Below are 19,807 nucleotides of genomic sequence, written 5' to 3' on the forward strand. Positions count from 1 at the left end.
AAGAACCCAAGTTCCTCGTGAACTTAAGAACCCAAGACCCCCAAGAACCCACAAGAACCCACGATTGCAGAATGGTCATCACTCGAAGCGGAATGGATACTTCTCTTGGAAGTGATGAGCATGAGAGAGGCGAAGTTTTCCCCACCAGGAGGTTTTTCCGACCCTTCCCCATCTACGACAACGATTGCACTAACTCCTATGGAGGAGTTGGACCAAGAAAGAGAAGCAGAAAGAAAAGCCTACGAAGAAGATATGGCAGCCATCGAGCGTGAGTACCAAGAAAGAAGGGCAGCCATAGAAGCAGAATTTTATCGCGAGAACAAAGCACAAATGCAAGAGTTATTGCGACTCTTTTCTCAAGCTCAGGCACAGATGCAACAGAATCGGAAAAAGGAGACTCTCTCAGTCTCTTCTTCTCCACAGCATGACACAGGAATTGCGTGATGAGAAGCATGATGAATTGAATGATAATGACTTGCATGATGATTTGAATGACAAGGATAAGCATGATGATTTGGATGCCAATGATTTGCATAATGATTTGGATGACAATGACAAGCATGATGATTTGCATGATCAAGATGTGATTTCTCACAAGCATGATGAGTTGCATGAAGAAGATGTGATTGTTCACAAGGATGATGTGTTAGTTAATGCTTTTCCTAGCGAAGCTAACCTCGTTGTAGATTCGATCAATCACGAAGATCCGATCTTGGCTTTCGAGTCGAGGTCTAAAGAACCCCCACAATACGATTCGATCATTCAAGAAGAAGCGATCTTGGCTCTCGAGCCTTGGTCCAAAGAACCCTCACAGGAAGTATTATGTGCTCGCATGATTGATACGCACACATTGTTTGAGTGTTTCATTCATGAATGTTTCCGGTATTTTAGTCAGCATCGTTATGTGATCCCTTTTCCTAGGCATGACATATTGCATGTTGAGCACGTTTCTCTCATGGATGAGCACGAATGTATGCGGATTGTTCAGGAAAAGCTGCAAAGTTTGTATGTCAAGAAGTCACATTCCATGTCTCTTTCTTGGCATGACACAGTTTCCGAAGGAGCACATGAGTGTATGAGCACCAAGCATGGGCATTTCCATTGTGATTTGCCACAGTTGATTGATTTCGATCAAACAGAAAAGATTTGAGCGCATTGTTTGCATGTGTTTGATGAACGGGTTGTCACTTCGTCTCTATGTTCATCTACATTGCATACACAGTCTTTAGAGAAGACAAGATGGTTTTCCTTCACTTTACATGGAATGGGTATGTTCATGGTTTTGTGTTGGAGATGGTTTCAGGAATTTTTAGCCATGGAGATTCTTGAAGAAGACAAAAGCAGGACTCTAGACGCAGTTGAAGCAAGAAAGGAAACTTTGAAGACTTTGTGTCACTTTCGGCGTGGCCCAAAGAAGAAGGCTTTGCAGACATTCATGAAGTTCAAGTACCGCACGACCCACACATCAGAGTGGGGCCGGCGAAGAGTCCCTTCCAGGATTCCGGATGCTGTTGCCGATCTCCCTTGACGCCATACAGTTCGGTACCAGTACCTCACTTTGAAACGGAGGGGATGTCACATGACACATCCCAACCCTATGTGTCCGTGGACAAGCTACACCACAGCAGGGTTCAGTCAATCCGATCAAGTTTAGATTAGCAGTGATCTGGCACTTTTGTGAGTCTATTCGTAGACCGTGCATGCCCAGTCACTTAGCATGCATGCATATCCTCCGGTTGCACACAGCATGATCATCGGAATTCCCATCAGAATCCATTAGTATCAGTTAGGGGAATTTTCCAGTGCATTTAGCCTATTTTCCTATTTATTGGTATTTTCACTTATTATTTTTAAGTGACTTTCCAACAAAAGTAGGTAGGGTAATTTTGCTAAGTTAATATATAAGCAAACCCAAGTTAGCACTAAATGGCAGAAGAGGCAACAGGAGCACCTTGCTCAACAGGCAACTTCTCAGCAAGACCAACCCCCGCGACTACTCTGGCGTTTTCTCCACAGAAGACCTAGCGTTTTTGCATCAGATCAGCCTTGGCAATTTGTGCACAGCAGATCAGCCCCGGCGTCATTACGACACAACAGATCAGCCTAGCGTTTTTGCATTTGCAGAACCCCGGCGACAGAAGGACCAATTTCAGCCCCTGGCGTTTTTGGATTTCAGCAGCAAATTAAGACCAGCATTATTCACCTAAAGTGTAGCAGATTCAGCCCGTAAAGACCATCAGTTTTCAGCCCTAAAAAACCTCATTTTTCAGCCAAGAAAACGCAGCCAAAACAGTCATTTTCAGCCATTGAAACAGTCCCGAAATTCAGCAATAAGAAGATCTCAGATTTCAGCCATCGTCGTCGTCGTCATCGGCATAGACCAAGTTGCATAGTCCATTGCATACGCATTGTACACCTTTGTGCAATCAAAGAATAGACCACTCTCGCCGACGAGAGTGGGGCCTTCGGAGGAGGGTTTTACAACCTCTCGGGTGTCGTATCTCTTCTCTCTCCTTCTCTCAGTCTCATTCACTTGCACGCACAATCCACTCACTTTGTTCGTGACCACAACACTCTACAAGACGGAAAGCTCTCTCTTTCCCTAAAGAACTAAAAGGAACCTTGAGCAATAAAGATCACTAATCTTGAGAAAATACAACATTCATTCCGCTGCACCTAACACCATCGCGAAGATCTGCAAAAACGTTGAGGTGTCTTGTAGATGCAAAAACGCTAGGCCTGAAAATCTTATGTTGCGGTGAAAATCTGCTAACTGCTGTAGAATCTACTAACGCTAGTGGATCTGTTGTCTGCTGTGGTCGTCGGGGCTGATCTGCTGTGTAAAAACGCTAGGGCTGTCTATGGTGCAAAAACGCCAGTGTTGATGCTGTGTTGCAAAAAACGCTAGGCCTTGCTGGGGGTCTTGCTGAGAAGGTGCATGTTGAGCAAGTGCTCCTGTAGCCTCTTCTGCCAGAAAGTGCTAGCGCTAGGTTTCTTTATATACTTGCTTAGTGAATTTTCCCTACCCAGTTTCCAACAAAGGTCACTTAAAAGTAATAAGTGAAAAATGTGAAAAATAGATCTATGCACTGTAAAAATGCTCCTGATGGGTTCTGATGGAAATCTGATGATCATGCTGTGTGTAACCAGAGGATATGCATCTACTCTAAGTGTCTGCACATGCACGGTCTATGAACAGACTCACAAAAGTGCCAGATCACTTCCTATTCTAGACTGACGTGACTGAACTGAACCCTTGTCATGTTGTAGCTTGTCCACGAACACATAGGGTTGGATGTGTCACGTGATGTAACAGACTTGGACACTTCAAGTCAAGAATCAATCGCGACAGCACCAAATAACCACTTCAAACAATTCACAGATCACAATAGATTTGCACTGGTCCGGGGAGTTCCGTGCCTAGAGATATTGGCGCCAAAGACTGGCCCCCCTTTCGGTATTTCTTTTTGTATTAAAAATCTATGTCAGAGTACAAGAGCTGTTAGGGTTTCCCTCTCAGACTCTACGTACAGATGCTCTGAGAAGTGAGGCCCTCACCGCATATTTAAATGTTACAAGGGATGCCCAAAAGCAGAGCCCCAAAAGCTTAAAATCAAAAGCAGATTCTCTCTCTCTCTCTCTCTCTCTCTCTCTCTCTCTCTCTCTCTCTCTCTCTCTCTCTCTCTCTCAATGAGAGCAACCATAAAATAAAGCACGTTCTTTCTCTCTCTCAAAGCGTAGCAAAAAAGCCAGCAATAAGCGTCGCTAGCTGCTTTTTATTCCAGCACGCTTTTTTTCCGCCGTAAAATCCGGAAGCTTCCGTACACTGTTGCCACGTGGCACTGCCCCGCCTGATTAGGGTCTCCAGTCAGCAGTTAGGGTTAGGGTTTCCAAAAATTAGGGTTTTTGGCAAAAATTAGGATTTGTAGGAATTTTAGGGTTTTTGGCAGAATTTAGGGTTTCCATTGTCCGTAGCCACGTCATCACTTTGTGACATACCCCCCTCTTGAAAGCTTGTAATCGACCGCGATTACGCTTGCAAAACTGACAAAAGCCATAAACCGTCTTAGTAGACACTGACTGTTAGTACCTACGTACTAGGAACACACATCTAGCACATGTACCAAATCGACAGTCACATCACACGACATCACAGGACATCACATGACATTCAACATTCATTCGGATCTTAGACCATGATTTATCGGCAATGTAGCTAGCAATCACATCTAGGTCTAATCGGGTTCTCATCGATGTCCGATTGATTAACCCCTATTGCAACCATGTCTATTCGAGATCAATCAGACCAAAATGCTGCAGTCATTTCGTCTATCAGTTTCTGCACTCAAAGGAAGTCGAGAATAAATCAGTATCATAATCAGGAATTCCATTTCATAAAGTCATCCAACAGAATATTGTCAGCTCTCAGTATCCCTGAAGCTCAAAGAGACATCAGTGACTTTAGAATCAAAATCAAGGCATCTGTTGACAAAGGATCGGAGTAACTCCCCTCTTGTGCATCCCACTGCACCAGATCTTCGGCGAAGCTGAATTTCCGGGTTCCGTTTGGAGTAGACTATGCTAAACCAAAGCATCGAGGTAAAGTTTCACAATCCGAGGAGTATCTGCTAGGTCCTCCTCCTCCATCCACTTCGCATCAAATGCAGGAAAGTTCTTGAACTTAACCAAGAACCGCCTTCGGACTTTACCTTTCTTCGTATCCCTATGTGCCAAAATCTGTTCAGGAACAAGGGTCTCCTCGTTTTCTTCCAGCTCGGGTTGCTCATCAGGCTCCCCATCATCAGGCACATCACCCTTAAAAGGTTTCAAGAGACCCACATGGAATGCATTGTGAATCCTCCAAGTATCTGGCAGTTTCAATCGGAAAGAGACATCATTTATCTTTTCAGTAATCTGGAAAGGTCCGTAGTATCGCATACTAAGCTTTGGAAAAAGCCTCTCCTTTCCCTTTTTCTTTCTTAGGCGTGCCTTCTCAAAAGGTAGGAGCACCCAATCATCCTCCTTCAATTTCAAGTCGCGACGATGGCGATCCGTTGTCTTTTTCTGTCGTTCTTGATACTTCTGCAAAGTCTCGCGAACCTTGGCAAAAGCCGTATCCAAATCTCGCGAATACTCATCCGCTTCAAATATCTAATCTTTCGTGCTCAGGAAGGATGGAACCTTCGCAGCACTTTCAACAATCTCAAATGGCGTCTTCCCCGTCGAAGAGTGTATCTTGTTATTGTAGGCAAATTCCACCAAAGGTAAGTTCTTTTCCATTGAGTCTTTTGATCCGAGATACAAGACTTCAATAAATCTAAAACCACTGAATTGGCAATCTCAGAATGCCAGTCAGTCTGCAAGTGGAATGATGACGAGAACTGCAACTGCGTGCTAATGTTCTCCCAAATTGCCTTCCAAAACAAACTCATAAATCTGGGGTCTCTGTCGGAGTCGATCGTCTCAGACGTGCCATGTAATCGGAAAATCATCGTGATCATTCTGTGTTCTCGGGAGATCAAAAATGAAATCCATTGCAATACTTTCCCAGGGGTGGATGGGTATGGATAAAGGCTGTAACAATCCCTGTGCCTTATGCCTGTCAAACTTGACCTTCTGGCATACTGCGCACAAACTCTTCCACATCCTTTTTGAGTCTCAGCCAAAAGAAGTATCTCTCTACCCCTTTCATGGTGGTAGCAATGCCGCGGTGACCCGTAAAAAGGTGGACAGTGGCATTCTGTCATAACCTTTTCCCTCAACGGCTGTGTAATGCACAACATGGTTTTTCTCATCAAGTAGCCTTCCTGAAGGGAGTATCTTGCTACTGTCTCCCCATCCCGTATCCGTGTGAAAATATCTGCAAAATCTGTATCTGTGGCATACTGGTCGACCATATCCTCGAAGCTCCTATGATGTATCGCGGAAAAAGCCCGAACCAACGTCTCCCGAAATAAAGCATCTGTCACCACATTCGTCTGTCCCTGCACATGGACAATCTGGAAGTGAAACTGTGACAAGATGTTCGTCCACCGCATCGGCTTTTCCGAAAGCTGCTTCTGTGACAAGAAGTAGCGCAAACTCTGATGGTCTGTAAAGACAGTAAAATCCGCTCCGAGTAGGTAATGCCGCCACTGAGTAAGAGCATGGATAACTGCCAAAAGCTCTTTCTTATAAATCTGTGCTGTCATCTCCGGCCTAGAGAACAATCGGCTCTCGTAAGCAATGACATGGCCTTCTTGCATCAAGACCGCACCCAAACTACGACCACAAGCATCACAAAGTACTTCAAATGACTTCTGCAAGTCCGACAAAGTCAAATCTGGTCCTGTAGTCAATTTCTCTTTCAATGTCTGAAAGGCAGTCACCTCTCCACGAGAAAAGGGACTCCTTTCTTTATCAAGATATGCAAAGGGGAAGCCAACCTCTGCAAACTTTCGTATGAACCGCTTGTAGAGTACGAACACATTCTTCAAATCGGGCCAATCACGTATAGTCTCTATCTTGGCCGAATCCACTTGCACTCCTGCTGCTGAGACAAAGTGTCCCAAATAGTCTCTGAAGCAGATGATCTCTGTGTTTTGCCTCATTCTTGGAGAAACAATGATATCATCAAAGAAAGTGCCAACAAATAGCCTGTACTCTCGAAAAATCCCGTCCATCATCCGGTTAAATGTTGTAGGAGATTGGTTAAGCTATAAGGCATCACCAAAAACTCAAAAAGTAGTCCGGAAGGCTGTCCTGTAGACGTCTCCCGTTGCGATTCGGATATGATGATATCCACTCTTCAGAGCAATCCTGCTAAAGCACGATGATCTCTGTAACCTGTCGAGTATATCATCGATCCTAGGAATCAGAAATCTGTTCTTGATGGTGATTTTGTTGAGAGCTCTATAATCAATGCACATTCTCCAAGATCCGTCTTTCTTCAAATCCAACAACAGTGGAGAGCAATACGGTGAAGTACTATGCTGGACAAGACCCTTTTCCAAGAGGTCTTTCACTGGGTTCATAATCTTTTCATTCTGTACTCGGCTCACACGGTAAGGTGGCCAGTTTGGTGACGTGCTTCTAGATATCAGGTCAATGGTCTGATCTTCAGGCCCTCTAAAAAGCAATCGGCATGAGTGGAGAAAAATCTTGGTGTTCTTTTGTTCAGGTTAAAACATATTCAACCTTTATCCATCGTTCAGTTCTCTCCCAAAAGAATGAGTAAAGAAACTGAAGTTCATACAATCTCTGAGCCCTTCATTTATCAAAGTCGCTTTCTTGTCCTGGTAGTCAACCACGGCGTAGTTCTTGTGGTACCAAGGGATCCTGAGTAGAACGTCACTCGCGTACCCTGAACACCCCTGTCATTGCAAAACGAAGTTTGCCAATGCTCGGTGTAATGGCAACATCCCACCCGGGTGCCAGTCGCTACCTCCGCCTGTGGCGTCAGTCTATCGGGCGTAATTCCAAATCGAGCCGCCAATTCCAAGTGAAAAGAAGTTGGCCTTGGCTCCTTCAAAAGAGCTTCCTGATCCTTCACTTTGCCCCAAAAGCGGCAAAGTTTGACTTTCAGTCATTTGATTCGGTGCAGGTCCCACGCCATGTGGTACCCGTTCTGCTTTTCTATCTGCCTTTTCTGCCACGTTCCTCAGCTGCTCTCGAACTCTCAGGCCTGTCGTCGTCCTTATCATTCTGTTCTTTCTGTGCTTTTTTAGGGCACTTCGCGGAGATGTGTCCCTGTTCCCCGCATCCAAAGCACTTCCCCTCCTTGATGAATCGAGCTTGCTCCTGAGGAGTAAGCTTGGGTCGTGCATCCTTTTTCTCTGGGTTGCTCTTTTTCTTTCTACTTTCATTCCCAGAAGTTTGTTCGGCTCGTTGTGTCATGTTCTCATTTGTGGGGTAAGTCAGACTGCAAGAGTGAATGGCAAAGCCCCGCTTCGCATGACTCATCAACTCCTGAATAGAAGCTGACTTCTGCTCGAAGCAGTGATCTCGGATCTCTGTAGGTAGACCCACGGTGGACCGCTCAATCTGTTCTCTGAACGAGATCTTCTTGGATGAAGAGGCGGGTAGAAAAGAGCTCCAGAATCTTTCACAATAAGCATTGATTGTATCTTTCTTGGTCATCAGAAGATGGTTCCAAGCAGCTCGTATATCTCGTTCATATTCTTGCGTCAACCAAGAAGAAATAAAAAGCTTTTTAAATTTCAGCCATTTAATTGGCGTAGTCTTGTTTAAAAGAAGCGTGGACCACCAAGTACGAGCATTCCCCTTAAGGTAAGAGGTAGCGCTCCGAATCTTGGAGTGCTTTGAATAGCGTCCTCCCGCGAAAGCAATGTCAAAGTGCTGTATAAAAGACAAAGCCTTCGAAGCATCTGAATATCCTGAAAACGTATCAAACTTGATCGAGTGGCCACCTTCCTTAAACTCTTGGACTTTCTTGCTTTTATCTTCGAGAAAGTCATATTGGCTTTGTAAAAATTCTTCTTGTTCGCATAAAAGTTTTTATCATCAGAATTTGAGCTGTCTGTAGACGAGTCCTCAGTAGAACTGTCAGGCTCTGGGCGAGATTTAGCCTTCTTTGCCTTTTTCTTGCCCTTTCTGAAGCTTTGTTTCTTGCTTTGCTTTTTACCTTTCTGTCTTCTTCGCTCGAATCTGAAGAGCTAGAAGAACTGTCAGAAGAAGAAGAAGAAGAACTGGGTACTCCTTCAAATCGAACACGCTTCTTCTGTTTCTTTGCCTTGTCAAATGTCAATTGACGACCCAAATATCCCGGGAAGTCAGTGCTTTTCTTTTGCTTTTTGCCGTGCTTTTTGGCTTTCCTTTGCGCGTCAAAAAGCAATCCGTGCATCAACCACCTCTTGTCATTCCTTCTCTGAATACTGTTTGTTATCAGAAGGTTTCTTGAGAGCGGGTTTCAAGGGTGGTGTAGTGGTTTTCTGCCACTGCGCATGCACTTCTTGAAAAGAAGTCTCGCTCATATATTTTGCCAATTTCGGATCCTTCGCAAAACTGAGCATCATCTTTGTTGCATCGCCGATCAATTGACGACGCTTTATCTCTCTTTGCTCCGCCTGAGTAGGTCGAGGTGGGCCATACTCTGTCGGAATCTTCATTGTGATCCCTGCGTGCATCTCCAGATGCAGAGGGAGTCGACTGATCCTTGCGTGAAGCCATAGGTGCCGCGGAAAAAAGATTGGGGACCGGATTACCCATAGAAGAGAAATCGGCCTTGCTCTGATACCACTGTAACAGACTTGGACACTCCAAGTCAAGAATCAATCGCGACAGCACCAAATAACCACTTCAAATAATTCACAGATCACAATACATTTGCACTGGCCGACGGAGTTCCGTGCCTAGAGATATTGGCCCCAAAGACTGGCGCTTTTTGTATTAAAAATCTATGTCAGAGTACAAGAGCGGTTAGGGTTTCACTCTCAGACTCTGCGTCCAGATGCTCTGAGAAGTGAGGCCCTCACTGCATATTTAAATGTTACAAGGGATGCCCAAAAGCAGAGCCCCAGAAGCTTAAAATCAAAAGCAGATTCTCTCTCTCTCTCTCTCTCTCTCTCTCTCTCTCTCTCTCTCTCTCTCTCTCTCTCTCTCTCTCTCAATGAGAGCAACCATAAAATAAAGCATGTTCTTTCTCTCTCTCAAAGCATAGCAAAAAAGCCAGCAATAAGCGTCGCTAGCTGCTTTTTATTCCAGCCCGCTTTTTTTCCGCCGTAAAATCTGGAAGCCTCCGTACATTGCTGCCACGTGGCACTGCCCCGCCTGATTAGGGTTTCCAGTCAGCAGTTAGGGTTAGGGTTTCCAGAAATTAGGGTTTCTAGCAGAAATTAGGGTTTGCAGGAATTTTAGGGTTTCTGGCAGAATTTAGGGTTTCCACTGCCCGTAGCCACGTCATCACTTTGTGACACGTGACAATCTCCATCCCTAGAGAACTCCCATATGTCCTTATCCAGTATCATGTAGGGTGACTGCCCCTTGGGTGATGCATGATGAGATATGCCGGGGGAAACATAGCATATTGCAATGTAGAGTGGCGTCCCTATCTCCGCTCCCAATCTGACCTACATATATCTGGCATGCTCATCTCTTCGAACTATATGAATGAGGGGCTGAAGCTCCTCCCTGAATAAGATTGCCACACCTCCTGACCCACGTCCTCTATGCGCTGATCTCACCTGTTGTCTACAAGACGGGCACCACGTGCCAATAGAAAAGAACAGACTGAACAGATTTTTAGCACTTCAATAACAACTTAACTGAAAGAGAGACGACATGTGACATGGAGTTGGTGGAATTCCACCCCAGAGAGTAAATGGCCCCAAACCTTGGCGCCCCTTTCGGTATTTCTTTATATTGCATCAACACAGTACAAGCCGGTACTCCAGACTCTGCACCTTCTCCAGGAAGCATGCCAGAGAATGAGCCCTAACCTCATATTTAAAGGCCCTTGGCCTACAAAGCAACTACAGTGAAAAGCCTTCAAACTCAAAAGCGTCTGGTCCAAAAGCAAAGCCAAAAAGCTGCTAGAGCAATCTACAGAAATCCGTACAGCTTGCCACGTCATCAGCCATCGCAAAACGCGGAAATCCGTATAGCCTGCCACGTCATCATGCCAGCACAATTTTCGAAAATCTGCCACGTCATCAGTTTTTGTGTGTGTGCGGGTCTTGCTTTATTTTAATCCTTTATGTCACTTGGGGTCCCATCGAACGGGGTCCCCATAAGTTGGTAGGACGACTTCTTTTGTTACTTGTTCTTCTTAGGGTTTAGGCCTCTCGGCCGACATCTGTAAGTTGGCTCCCTTCTTCAGGGCTTTGACACGTCAGCCTCCCAATGATATCCTGTCACTCTAGGTAATGTGCCACCCGGAGTCTGATGTGTTTCCGAGTAAAGAATAATGTCTCTTCCCTTGAAGCTATCCTCAAATGCACCTACATCTAGCTTCATTGATTCATTACAATTCCATGCTGCCATTTTAGGGTTGGTCCCATAGGTCTCACACCATCGTGTGATACGTCTTTCCAATACCACCACTCTCCCCCTCTGTAGTAAGCAATCTTCCCTTTTTCCCTTGTTGCCTTGATCTCTGGTATCAACTCTTGCATGTGTGCTACCTGTGTTAGGGTAAGGTGATCACCCAAAAATATCCCAGTTTGCTAGAGTGCTGGTCTCTTCTTTAAGAATTCCTTCCTAGCTTCCATCGTAGGGAAACGTATAATGAGTGCTCTTTCCTTGGTTTTTCCTTCCTCATCACGTCCCTTCTTTCCCACTCTCCAAGCACCTGTGTGTGTGCGTTCAAAATGCCCATGCGCTTCAAGAGTTCTTCACTTCTTCCGCTTTTCCAGCGTCTTTGAGACTTGCAACACGCACATGAAGGGCTCTACTCTTCCTCCTCTGCTCCTCCTCAATAGTCATATTGATGATAGTGGATGTCGGTGTGGCTTCTTGCATCTTGTCTTTTCCTCTTTTTGCGCTCTCAATCCACTTATCAGCTTTATCAATCTTCTCTTGTGTTTTGAATAGGTGCTCCGCCCATGAAGAGGCCGTTTGTGACTTTTGTGCTTCCTCTTCACGTAGAGTTTTCACCTCCTCCTTAATACTTTTGAGCTCCTTTATCACTAAGGGTTGATTTTCTCCCTCCTTTGCAAGGATACTTTTGCAAGCTACGAGTTCTCCCGTAAGTTCTTTGATCAATGCATCCTTCATTCATGCATTCTTCCACATTTGATTTCCAGGATTCAAAAGTAGCGAATGCATCTTCTAACCTTTTTTGCATCACACATTCCATTACATTCACTTCTGCCTTACTGTAGTCTGCATTTCGGCCTTCAATAATGTGTACATCTCGTCACGCTTGCCAAGCATCTCTTAGTCCAACTCTTTCCTTGTATCTGCATACCTAGCTTTTTTGTAAATCTCTGCATTTGCATACACTCTTTTTCAATAGTACCCCTCAAAAGGCCTAGCTCTGCCATAATCACCTGCGCCTTCTCATACATTAGGTCATCTTTGACTCTAGAAAGCTTCTTGGCTCTCACAGAACCTGGCGAAAATGTGCTATCATGAATCCTATGCCTACATGCCGCCCTCAATTTAGGCGGGTCTTCATAGAAACCTGCATCTTCGGTGTCAACTGATTGGTCCATACTCCGCTTCGCTGCTGCTGGGCTGAGTGCGTTGCTGGACTAGCTATTGAACCTGCTCGCGCTACAGACCTGTTGGAGAACCTGCGCGTTGCTGATAACCAGTGCGCTGCTCACAAACTTTAAAAGGCCCTGCTGATAACCTACGCGCTGAGTATAACCGGCTCGCACAGCTGTTCGCTGCTCACAGATCTGCATGCTGGCTATTTATTGAGGCAGTAAAGGGATGGCTTTCGGGAGATTCCATATGCTTTGGTCAGCCACTTGCCACAGACTTGAGTCGATCGGCAAAGAGAGAGAGAGAGAGAGAGAGAGAGAGAGAGAGAGAGAGAGAGAGATGAAATAATATATTAAAGTCTTCAAAAGGCCAAAAAGACCTTTGAGACGAGTCCGTTACAAAGTGTTGAATCTGATACCATGTCTGGGTACGAAAAAAGAGGTACTAAAATGAATCTAGAAGTGCTACTACCTGGAACTATGGGGGTTATGTGTGATCACTGATACAATGGGTAACCAATACAAGAGGGTGATATAATGGGTGATGAATCCATCCTTATCTGTACTGTGGATGTTGAGATAGTATGGCTCGAATCCTCTGTTGTAGTTTCCGTCAATGTTGTGAAGCTCCTCTCCTCGGTCATGGGTGTCTCGATCTCCCCAGCTCCAATGCTTGATCAATGAGAGAGAGATAGAGAGAGAGACAGATCCACATGGTGGGCCTTGGACGTAGTGGATTGATTTTCCACTGTGACGAACGGCTCCCCACCTTAAGCAACCACCTTACTTTTAACTACGATGGTCGCTTAAGGTTTACAGAACCGCAGGTGCTCTACTTGGCCGCCTTCACCAGATATCTGTTCCCTCCTATGTTTCTTGGGCTGCCTGCGATGGTTTCTTTCCTTTCGTTTTGTTTGTTGATCTTATGCAAGTATTTTTCTTTGTTTCTCATGGTTTCTGTCTGTTTAGCTTGCTTGCTTGTATGCACCTTCTTTCTTTTGTGTGTGATGCTTGTACTTGTGGATGTGCATGCACTTAGGGTGAGTGCGTTTTGCATGACTGTTTGTGGTTGAAGGGTGTGTGCGTGTACGTTTGCGTGTTCTGCCCATTTATTGCTTGTTCTTTTTTGCTTTTTCTCCTGTTTGATGGGTGATTTAGGTTTGGCGGGTGTGGGCTGGTTGGTGTGTTGGGCAGTTCCCACCTCGCCTTTAGATTTGCATCATATACCGATTCTGCTTGCAGGTTGAAGAATGTCATAGCCCTAGAGGCTATCGCTATCCCGGATTTTTGGTGGAGAGTCTTCTTGTGGCGGTGACATCTTGTCTGTTGGGATGCGCCATTGTATATGGCCTTGTAGATTTGGAGTTGGCCATCGAAGATTCTTTGGTGGGGTTTTTGGCCTCCTCATGACCCAGGGTGGCGTGGTACTGCTTCAGCTCTCTTCTACTTTCTTCCCTCACTCCCCTGCTCCTAGCTTTCGTTGTATCACCCATCTTTTGTAACTTTGAATCAGTGGTAGTTTTTCCCCTAGGGTTTGTGATCATTGAATATCTTAGGGGTTCTTTCACTATCAGATCTGTAATGTGTGTTTCCTACGGGCTGATGTAATGCCTTTGGGCTTGTAATTTTGATTATGAGAGAGAGAGAGAGAGAGAGAGAGATTCTAAGTTAGTCACTGATAGCTGGCTTTTTTGGTTGCAGATTCTCTCTCTTTTCCTTCTTGGGGGATATTATTCAGTTGGGCAAAGTTATCCAGTGTTGGCTGTGATTTCGCTGCTTCTTTATGTCGGCTGTTACCAGGTGAACTACTACTCTCTCTCATTCACATAACAATATATTACTTTCTTAGTATATGTTTTAGTGATATAGAATAGTCAAAGTAAATTGAAGCCTTAATTCAAAAGGGTGTAATATGAATTGATAATTTGTTCTTGGGATAATATCATGGGGGCCTGTCACTCAGAAAGACCATAAAGGCGATGTATGCACACGATGACCATGAGCAATATGAATTTTGAGAAAGTATCTACCAATTAGTTTCAAGACTAGAAACATTTACCATGAGCAATATGAATTTTGAGGAAGCATTTACCAATTACCCTCAAGACCAGAAACATGCATGTTTAGACCAACAACACAGGGTACTTACCAGCACTCTGAAATGGTTCTGATGTATGTTTTGCCGGCTCACTTACCCACCAAAAAGTCGGTCCCAGCTTGATTAAGAGAGTTTCGGTTGTGTATTTTCCCTCCCCTCCAGAGTCAACATAGTTTGCCTTTCCAAGAGGGCACAAAATGGTCGATTTGATTTGCTATCTCAGTATCGACACATGCATTGAGTTAGTGGAGGGGGTGTAGTGGTATGTAGTCAATGTTGTGCATACTGATCCTGACGAGTATATATCTTGTGGATGACTATCATGAGTCTTATGACTTCTACTGATGATATGTTAGTATCTATGCATGTGTTGTATGTAACCATGTGCATAAATGCATGTATCCCTTTAGGTATTCTCGACACAAACTTCAAAACCTTTTGGCATGTCCAAAGTAGCAGCAGGCTAGCTTGACAATCCTTTCAAGTAAACAGTTTGTAAGCAATAGATGGGTGCTGGTGTTGGAGTGTATTTGGAGCCAAGCAAGGAAGAAGTTTTATTGAAGGCTTGCATAAAGTGAAGATGAACAAGAAAAGATAAAGTGCTGTTGAAAATCCACCTCAAAATATGCAGAGGTGTAGCAGTTTTTATATTTCAGAGGGTTGCAGAATTATGCGTACAAGAGGGGTTAAAAAATGAAAGTTTTCAAAATGTTATAGGTTGATGAAGGTAAAGGTTTTTAAAAAATTCATGGTGAAGTGTGTGTATGAAATACCTCTTGAATAGATGGCTATTGGTATTTTTGAAGGGTGGACCCCCTGGTAAAAAATGCAAGAAGGATCTTGAAAATAAAAAGCAGTGAACATTTGTGAAAAAAGATGGTTCTGCTATCAGCATTTCTGATATCTTCTTGATTTTTTCTCTTTTCAGATATCTTTTGGGCCCATATCATGGCTTATGGTATCAGAAATTTTCCCCTTGCGAACAAGAGGTCGTGCATTGAGCATTGCAGTCCTTGTCAATTTCGCCTCCAATGCTCTTGTTACATTTTTGTTTGCGCCAATTCAGGTATAATGTGACTTCTAGTAGGGTGCGATTTCTGAGAGTCTCGTAGATTTTAGCAGACATGTTGATGATTAGAGATATGGAAACTGTGATCGACAGAATCTACTGGGCGCGGCATCGACATTTTTCACGTTTGGGATTGTTGGGATAATTTCGCTACTTTTCATCATATCATCAGTACCAGAAACCAAGGGACTAAGTCTGGAAGAGATTGAAGATAAGCTTTCGAAAGGTTGATGTTTTCTTGACAAGTACTTTTGCTGGAGCTTGTCGCAGCGTCAAAGAAGAGAAGAGAACATGGTTCTCTTGGTCAAGACAATGCGTCTGGATAATCTACTCTTTGTGCCATTACACATGATCGATAATGCATTTGCAGGTCTGCAAATGTGCAAAGTTGATACTTGATGTGTCTTTTGGGTTCGGATGATGGTACAAGTCACCCTCTTGTGTGTGAAGCTATCTATAGCTGCAAGCTCCATCAAGATATTTGAAGTAACCTCCACAGAAATCTAAAGAAGCTTGGGATGTTGTAAGAATGAATTTCAAGCAATTGCAGGATTTGGCTTGTTTCTTGAGAGTAATGGGCTGACCAGTTATTTACACCACTCACATGCATGTGCATGCGTGTGCACATGACCCAAATAAAAACCATTGTGTTGTTGCGAATGTAGAAGATGGATGAGCGGTGTAGCATTAATCTCATCCATTACCTGACAAGCAGGACATAGGTTATTATGCTAAGTTTCTATAATCTCACTTTAAAATTCAAAATTCAAGGCAATTTTGAAATTTTGTAGGTGGAATTGCATGAACCTAGGGTTTTTGGGAGCATTGAGTAGCAAGCAATGACATCAAACAAAGTCCAGGCAAAACTGGTCAAAACACTTTTGATTTGAGGTGTGCTAATGAACCCATCAGTCTCCACCATAGGAAGGTCACATGAAAACTAACCCATGGAATTGGGCACAATTTCAATTATCCAAAAGAGCTTCCAAAAGCTGGAAAAACAATGAAACTCTTGCATTTGAGCAAAAGTGTTGCATCTGTAGACAACTCCACGGCTCACGTAAGGCGCTTCCTACCTGGAATAAACAGAATTAGCATGGGTCAGTTACAATGAATACTTGAATCTACCTTTTTGTAGGCAACAAGTGCTCAAAACATATCCTGCCAAAGGAATAAACATTGTTGTGATGTAACTTGCAGAGCTCCAAGTTGCTTTCCCCCAATTTGAGACTCTTGCCATTGCCCCAATTCCAACTAGTTGTGATGCTTGGCTTGTTGTTTTGCTGAAATTGTTATCGATGTCCTTTAAATGGTGCATAAGCGCCTCCTACGTGTGAAGGAGGGATATGCGCACATGGGAATAGCATGCTTTTGGGTGGAGACCCAATCCAAAGCTCGAGGAAAAAACATGTGACATCTCAATTAACATTATCATCCATACCACATGTATAAAGACAAGTAAAACCAAACCAATTGAGTGGATTACCACCACTAAAAAGTCTCTAGCACCCAATGATGCCATCCAAGTAGTGTGACCAACCTTCAATCATGCAATGCTGAAGTTTCATAATGATTTTGTCATGAAATGATAAGAAATCCAACCTTTCGGGCCTTTGCCCTAGATTGATGCTACCATCGAGTTGCATAGAGTATTTAGAGAATGCTTACTTTCTCATATACGTTCCGAAGATATAGAGATAAATTTGTCTGGCCGCTAGGGCTCTTTTGATATCAATATATATTGGACAAATTTCATTAGTATACTTTGGTAAACAAGATTGCATGCACACATTAATGCTGTTTGCATAATTTGAAATTTCTTATGTAACAGAGCGAGATAGAAAGCTTTCAATTATAAAAGAAAAGCTTATGGATCTCTAGAGGACATGCTAGGGATAACTTTGCTTTTGCTGCTATTTTATAAGCTAATCTTTTGAACTCAAATCACATCAACCTTGATTCCTTACACCTTACAAGCATGTTACCTTCCACCGAAGAAATGCATCATGGGCAAAATGAACTTTTTGTGATAAGGTTTCAAATCATACTTTTAATGGAGCATTTTTACAATGTGTTTTTGGACCATCAACTCGTAAAATAAAAGCAAAAACATAAGGAAAAGCAAAAAACTCTATGCAACACATTCTTCTCTTATTTGACTTTTCGAGCCATCGGGTGATCATCATGTGCTTATCACACACTGCTCACTCACATGTCTATAAAATATATGCGATATAAACTTAAATTGAATTTTTTTCGTGCCTGGGATGTATAACTAGAAAAGGTTTATCATATCACTTGTCTTTTGTGTACCGTCTTCAACAACCATGCATGTTCATATGCTAAAGTAGCAACACGAGAATCAAGAGCTATCTGCATTTCTCTGTCATGTGAATCCTCCAGGGAAGTAAGTGTATCCACTTTTATCAGTAAAGGGCATGCCACAATGACATCCAATAGTCTTTAATAAGAAGCCTGGATTACTTGATGTTAAGAATTACCACAAGAACTTTGTAACAATCACAGTTTCAACATATAAGAAGGGGATTGGAGCAAGGATACAAAAGATGGCAAGGAAAATGGAGTAACTGAAGTCGTTAGCTAAGGAAAACACCAAGATAAAAATAAAGGTGAATAATTTGTTTAGTTCATTGGTTTGAAGTGGTGTTTACAAAGCAATTTTCAACTTAAATTGAACAAAAAACATGTGTTGTTTTTGGCCATCTTTCATAAAACTGGTAATATCTCACCCTAGAGATCATCCTACTAAGATCTAGAGTGCTACATTGATAGCCTTTGTAGTTCTCACCATGTTTACATGCTTCTAGATAAGGAATAGTGTTATGGCCTATTTATGAAGCTTTGACCATGCTAATTTAATGACAAAAATTACACTATGATAAACTTTTTGGTGGAGTTATCAATCCAAGGGCTTGTTTGAGTTTGCACATGCATTGCATAGTATGTAACTCTTGTTTCTTGAGCTTTGGGTCACCTAATATACCATTTCACTAAAACACATCTGAGGGGATTTTCTATTTTATGAGAGTTGGCTTATTGTTAGTTAGAAGTATTAGTCCCTTCAACATTGTTGATGTCACTCAACAAGCATGATAAGATTTTTGTTAAAGTCCAAATCTAATTCTAAACTCTTAATTTTGGCTACATGTTGCTACTTTTCAATGAGATTGAAATGGCACATTATGGAATCCAGCTTTTTCATTTGTGCATTTTTGATACGTCATACTTGTGTCTTAAATTGTAGTAGGGAGGCACCTTTTGATGGCTTTTGTACATGAATATGAAGGTAAAGGACCAAAGGCTATGAACAAGATGTGTAATTAGTGGCAAGGATGAGTGTAGTTAAAGAAACATCAAGGATAGGTCAAAAGAACAAGAAAAAATTGATTTTTTGTACATAATTATATGTCTAGGAAAAAAGTAATAGGGAATGAACAACCATGGTTTTTTATTAAGAACCCATTAAAGTATATATTGGTAGTCTAGAAAACTCTTATGCTTTGTACAATGGGCAGTCTTGACAAGGAGTTTGGTATACCATTTGTGAAGATTCTAGGTGCATTAAGGAGGCAAATAAAAAATAGGACACCTGGAAGTGATCCTATGTTGAGCGATGCATACATGATGCGTGTGTGCAAAGAGGGAAGATGAGAGACATAGAGGAGAGGAATGGGGTGGAACCACACTGCAAGGAAGTGTGCTTAAGGTTCCCTTGAAGGAAATAATAATAATATATTATTATAGCGTGGGGGGAGGAATTTCAAACTCCGAGCAAACCTTTCCGAGCAATCATAAAAACGAGCAAAACCCAACAAGATACATATAGAACTTAAACCATAAAAACTTGCGCAAGGCGATTGCCGCATCATTCCATCTGCCAATACACTTAGTCGTCAATGGCCCAGCTTGAAGAAATAGAAGAGTGCCACATTTGTTGTGAATGCCAAAGGAAGGTTTTGATATTCTACAAAAGTGAACGAAGACGCCCTCCACCAGTAGCGACACAAGCACACATGCAGTTCGTGTGATCAAAAGGTTCAATGAGTTGGATGCAGTAGCATCCACGGTAATTTGATCAACAGAGTCACCATCGTCAGTATCTCTACCTTCTTGACCGTAGGATAATCTGCCATGCCCAGAGGGCTTCAACATCTTCCCCTCCCTCACGTGAGACTCTTAGAAGATTGTGACCCCATTATATGCAATAAGTAGACTCCACTCTTGCATCTTTCTTTAACATGTCCATTGTCCTCATGCTGCAACCTCTCCACTACCTTGTGGAGTTGTCCCACCCCTATTAGGTTTTTCTCTGTCTTGCAAAATATGAACAAAGTGAAATCCCAGTGTGCACTTGCCTGAGCAACCCATAGGGTACCCCCTCCAAGGGGTGTCTGGATTGTTGGCTAATACAACAAACAAATTTGATACAACAGTGTTGGCTAGGAACGGCTAATATGAATGTTCCTATTCATT

General features: G+C 43.0%; 1 protein-coding gene across 1 annotated transcript in view; it reads left to right on the forward strand.

Moving 5' to 3' along the window:
- LOC147450798 (D-xylose-proton symporter-like 3, chloroplastic) overlaps nucleotides 1–15,882 on the forward strand; it is a 51,154-nt gene extending 35,272 nt beyond the window's left edge. The window contains exons 12-14 of the mRNA XM_086519832.1: nucleotides 13,848–13,946; nucleotides 15,173–15,310; nucleotides 15,407–15,882. Of these exons, the coding sequence (XP_086375958.1) occupies nucleotides 13,848–13,946; nucleotides 15,173–15,310; nucleotides 15,407–15,544 (375 nt within the window). The 3' untranslated portion in view covers nucleotides 15,545–15,882. The remainder of the gene's footprint in view (nucleotides 1–13,847; nucleotides 13,947–15,172; nucleotides 15,311–15,406) is intronic.
- Nucleotides 15,883–19,807: the final 3,925 nt, after the last annotated feature.

This window comes from Adiantum capillus-veneris, chromosome 9 (assembly GCF_014529385.1).
Source record: "Adiantum capillus-veneris isolate H3 chromosome 9, ASM1452938v2, whole genome shotgun sequence".
Classification (NCBI taxonomy): domain Eukaryota; kingdom Viridiplantae; phylum Streptophyta; class Polypodiopsida; order Polypodiales; family Pteridaceae; genus Adiantum; species Adiantum capillus-veneris.